The 4,384-nt window shown below is 42.1% G+C and overlaps 1 protein-coding gene across 1 annotated transcript in view; it reads left to right on the forward strand.

Annotated features, from left to right (window-relative positions):
- Znf143 (zinc finger protein 143) overlaps window positions 1-4,384 on the forward strand; it is a 77,269-nt gene that overhangs the window by 33,983 nt on the left and 38,902 nt on the right. The window contains exons 8-9 of the mRNA XM_023719324.1: window positions 1,400-1,475; window positions 1,687-1,812. Of these exons, the coding sequence (XP_023575092.1) occupies window positions 1,400-1,475; window positions 1,687-1,812 (202 nt within the window). The remainder of the gene's footprint in view (window positions 1-1,399; window positions 1,476-1,686; window positions 1,813-4,384) is intronic.

The raw sequence follows: 4,384 nt of genomic DNA on the forward strand, positions 1-4,384 counted from the left end.
AAAAAAAAAAAAAAAAAAAAAAAAATTGTGTCCATGTAAAGCACTAGACAGAGTGGCTTGATGCAGTATGTGGTAAGGGTTCTGCCATTTTCCATTGTTGTAAGGGCCCTTTTTTGCCCCTCCCCCCCATGTAGATAACTATTATGTTCCCAATTTACAAAAAGGACTTGGAGGCTTACAAGAGTGCCCATGTCCATAGGGGGGGCCTTGCCTGTAGCAGCATTCTCTACTTTTTACTTTTGGGGTTTTGTTTTTACCCAGGCTGGCCTCAAATTCATGATCCTGCTGCCTTACCCTCCCAAGTAGTTAGGATTCCAGGCCTCTAGCACCATGTGCAGAGAGCCTCCGCACTCCTTACCCTGCCCATTGTCCCTAGTTCTCATCATGTATGTCTCATGAAAATACGTTTGACTTTTTAGAAAAACGCAGACCTCAAGCATTCCTTTTCTTCATTTAAAATGAGTATTTCTGGGGCTGGGGATAGAGCTCAGTGACTCTCGCCTCTGCCTGGCAAGTACAAGGTTCTGAGTTCAAATTCCAGTTCCAAAAAATGAAATGAGGGGGTCAGGGATATAGTTTGGCAGTCTAAGCACCTGCCGGGCAAGTGCAAGGACCTGGGTTCAATCCCTGGTACTGGATGCCATACGGGCCTTGCACTGAATCAGCCACCGAGACCAGGCATAGTGGTGCATACCTATAATCCCAGCACCAAGGAGACTGAGACAGGAGGATCACTACAATTCTCAAGACCGTGTACTAAATAAATAAATAAAAGATTTTTAAAAATTAAAAAAAGTTCAATCCCCAGTTCTGCCAAAAAAATTAAATTAAATTAAATTTAAAAAAAAAATGAGTATTAATGTATGTGTGCATATATACTTGGATCTAGGGCCGGCCAAATAGCTTAGTGGATTAAAGTGCCTGCTTAGGCAGACACAGGGGCCAGGATTTGATCCCTGGGCTGGCCATGCCAGCCCCACCACTGGGGCATGTTGAGATTAGCGACTGAGACTGCGCTTGGTGGTGTGTACCTGTAATCCCAACACTTGGGAGGCTGTAAACAGGAGTATCACTACAAGTCTGATCTACGTAGTGAGACCCTGTAGACACTTGTAGACCCTGTACGAAATTAAAAAACAAAACAAAACAGGTCTATATAGAGAATTTCTCTAGGCTATAGTTTTCGTGAAAAAAGTGGGGGTTTTTTGGTTTTGTGCTTGTTTTTTTGGTACTGGGAATCTAACTCATGACCCTGTGCTTGCCAAAAAAAGATTTTTTTAAAAAAGTATACAACAAAATCATTCAGCAATAAGGGAAAAAAAAACAACACGATGTTGAGACTGTCTTACCTGAGTAATAACTAAAGAAAATAAATTCATTCTGGTGTTTTTAATAACAGGTCCATGAGAGATCACACACGGGAGACCGGCCTTATCAGTGTGAGCATGCAGGCTGTGGGAAAGCATTTGCAACAGGTAAAAACATCAGTGTTCTTTTTGTTGGTTCCAGTGGGGAGTCAGGCACAGAGGCAGGACCTGAGCCTTTATCCTTGTCTGGTTCACAGTAGCACATGAGCTTTCAATTAGTATTTTACCCTTAATATCTGCTATATTTTTCTAAATCTTAATCTCAATGAGTATTAGGGGTATATTGTGTAATTAAATTTCTTTTAAATTTTTCTTAAAGGTTACGGATTAAAAAGTCATTTCAGAACTCATACAGGAGAAAAGCCATATCGGTGTTCAGAAGATAATTGTACTAAATCTTTCAAAACTTCAGGAGACCTACAGAAACATATCAGAACTCATACAGGTACTAATGTGAGCAGAAGGCCCTATCTAGGCCAGGGATTGTAATCTGCAGGAAGGAGATTTGTTGAAATTGTTTCTGAAAAAGTCTTAGGTCATCGGATTGCGGATGTCTCTTAACTGCTGGGATTGCATGCGTGTTGTTGGTGCAAGTCTGCTTATTCCTAGGACAAGGACCCAGAGCTCTGTTGAACTCACAAACTATGTACAGTGGGAATTTGGGGAAATATTTAGATTCCCCAGAAAGATGAGCAATGGTTCTAGACCAACAACCCCCTGAGTTTTCAGAAATTATCTGAACAGCTGGCCTGTTTACCTAGGATTGCACATTTCATTGGTAGCAGAACTGAGACAGCACTTTGGGCATCCTGCTGTTTTTCACTTTATTCATTGCTTTTCCTGCCCTCCTGCTCTCCTGCCCTAAGCTGCTGCTAAAGAAAATATTAGCCCTTAATACTCGCAAAGAAAGAAAATCTTGTTACATCCCATAATCATCTCCTTTCCTGTTTTTTGTTTTTTTTGTTTTTTTTTTTTTTTTTTTTTTTGCAGAACTAGGGATTGAACTCAGATCCTTGTGTTTGCCAGTCAAGCGCTTATCCTACTAAGCCATCTCCCTGACCCCCTGTTTTCTTTTTTAAGCAAGGTCTCACTATGTAATTCAGGCTGCCTTGAACTCACTTTGTATATGTTCTGCTGAAGTGAGCACTTTGACTCACTTTGTAGCCCATGCTGGCCTTTAACTTATTGTGATCCTCCTGCCTCAGCCTCCTGTGTGCTGGGATCACAGCCAAGTGCCCCATTTAGGCATTAAGATTTAACCTCAATTTTTATTTATTTATTTATTTTTGTTGGAACTGGGGATCAAACTCAGGCCCTTGCACTTGTCAGGGAAGCACTTATTCCGCTGAGCCACCTTCCTGGCCCTAAATGACAGAAGGATTTTTTTCTTTTTTTTTTTTTTTTTGCTCCGAATGCTTTCAGGGCAGGTTTGGCTGGCTTGAGTTGTGGGGATTGAACCCCAGCAACCTGAGCCTTACTGCTTTGTGGAAGCAGCCATTTAAAGAACTGAGCTAAGGGGCAGGCCCCCTCAATTTTAAAATATGATCTCATATTAGCTTTACTTCATAATACTTAGGATCAGAGCTATAGGTTTCTACATCCATCTCATTCATGCTCTTTTTTTTTCTGGTGGAAATGGGGATTGAACTTAGACCCTTGCACTTGCCAGGCAAGTGCTTATTCTACTGAGCCATCTCCCCAACCCCCTCATGCTCTTATTTTTATCAGGAGAAGTGTTTCTTCTAGCTCCTGCAAATTCTGTTTGTTTTTACAGTAAAGCCAACTCATTGTCTAAAAGCTATATATAAACAATCTGGTTTTATTAATACTAATAAAAAAATCAGGATTTGTATGGGCCAGGGAGATGGCTCAGTAGAATAAGCGCTTTCCTGGCAAGCGCAAGGGCCTGAGTGGAATCCCTGATTCTGCAAAAAAAAAAAAAAAAGGATTAATAGCAAACCAAATGTCTGTATTACCAGTTTCAAAATCATATTTTCATTGTTATGGGGCTAGCTAAATAGCTCAGCAGATTAAAGCACCTGCAAGGGGCCAGGAAGATAGCTCAGTGGATTAAGTGCTTCCTGGGCAAGGGCCTGAGTTCAATCCCTGGTTCCGGGGGAAAAATAAATAAATAAATAAATAAATAAAACACCTGCAAGCAGGTACAGGGGCCGAGGGTTCAATCCCTGAGCCTGTCGTGCTGGCCCCACCTGCAGGGCACGCTGAAATGCCAATTGAGACTGGGCATGGTGGTGCCCGCCTATAATCCCAGCTCTTGGGAGGCTGTAAACAGGCGGGGCACTACGAATCCAATCTAGTAGTGAGACCCTGAACACCCTGTAGACCCCTTACCAAAATAAAAATTAAAAAAAACCTAAAAATAAAAAAATAAAGTGGGGCCGAGGAGATGGCTCAGTAGAATAAGCACTTCCCTGGCAAGCACAAGGGCCTGAGTTCAATCCCCGGTTCCACCAAAAGAAAAAAAAAAAGTAAAATTAATTGGAATAAAATTGGGTGGAATAAGGAACAAAGAAAATTCTTTTTTTTTTGAACCGGGGATTGAACTCAGACCCTTGTGCTTGCCAGGGAAGCACTTATTCTGCTGAACTATCTCCCTGGCCCCAGTTTTTAAAAGTTTTATTTTTACTTTTTTTTTTTTTTTTTTTTTTTAATGAATTTAGAACAGGGTGTACAGGGTCTCACTACACAGATTAGACTCATGATGATCCTCCTATTTTCAGCCTTCCAAGCTCTGTGATTACAAGCATGTGCCACCATCTTGCCCAGACTCAATCCTGGTCTCAGGGTGCCCCAGGGGGCAGGCCAGCAGGGCTGCAGGGAATGGAACCCGGTCACTACACTCTGCCGAAGCAGGCACTTTAGTCTGTTGAGCTATCTGGCCGGCCCTGTTTACTTATTTAGTACAGGGTCTTGCAATGCAGCTCAGACTCATAGTGACCCTCCTGTCTCAAGTCCCCACTGCTGGGATTACAGGTATGCTCCACCACCCCAGGTTT

The sequence above is a fragment of the Octodon degus genome, unplaced genomic scaffold (genome assembly GCF_000260255.1).
Source record: "Octodon degus isolate 3935 unplaced genomic scaffold, OctDeg1.0 scaffold00067, whole genome shotgun sequence".
Lineage (NCBI taxonomy): Eukaryota > Metazoa > Chordata > Mammalia > Rodentia > Octodontidae > Octodon > Octodon degus.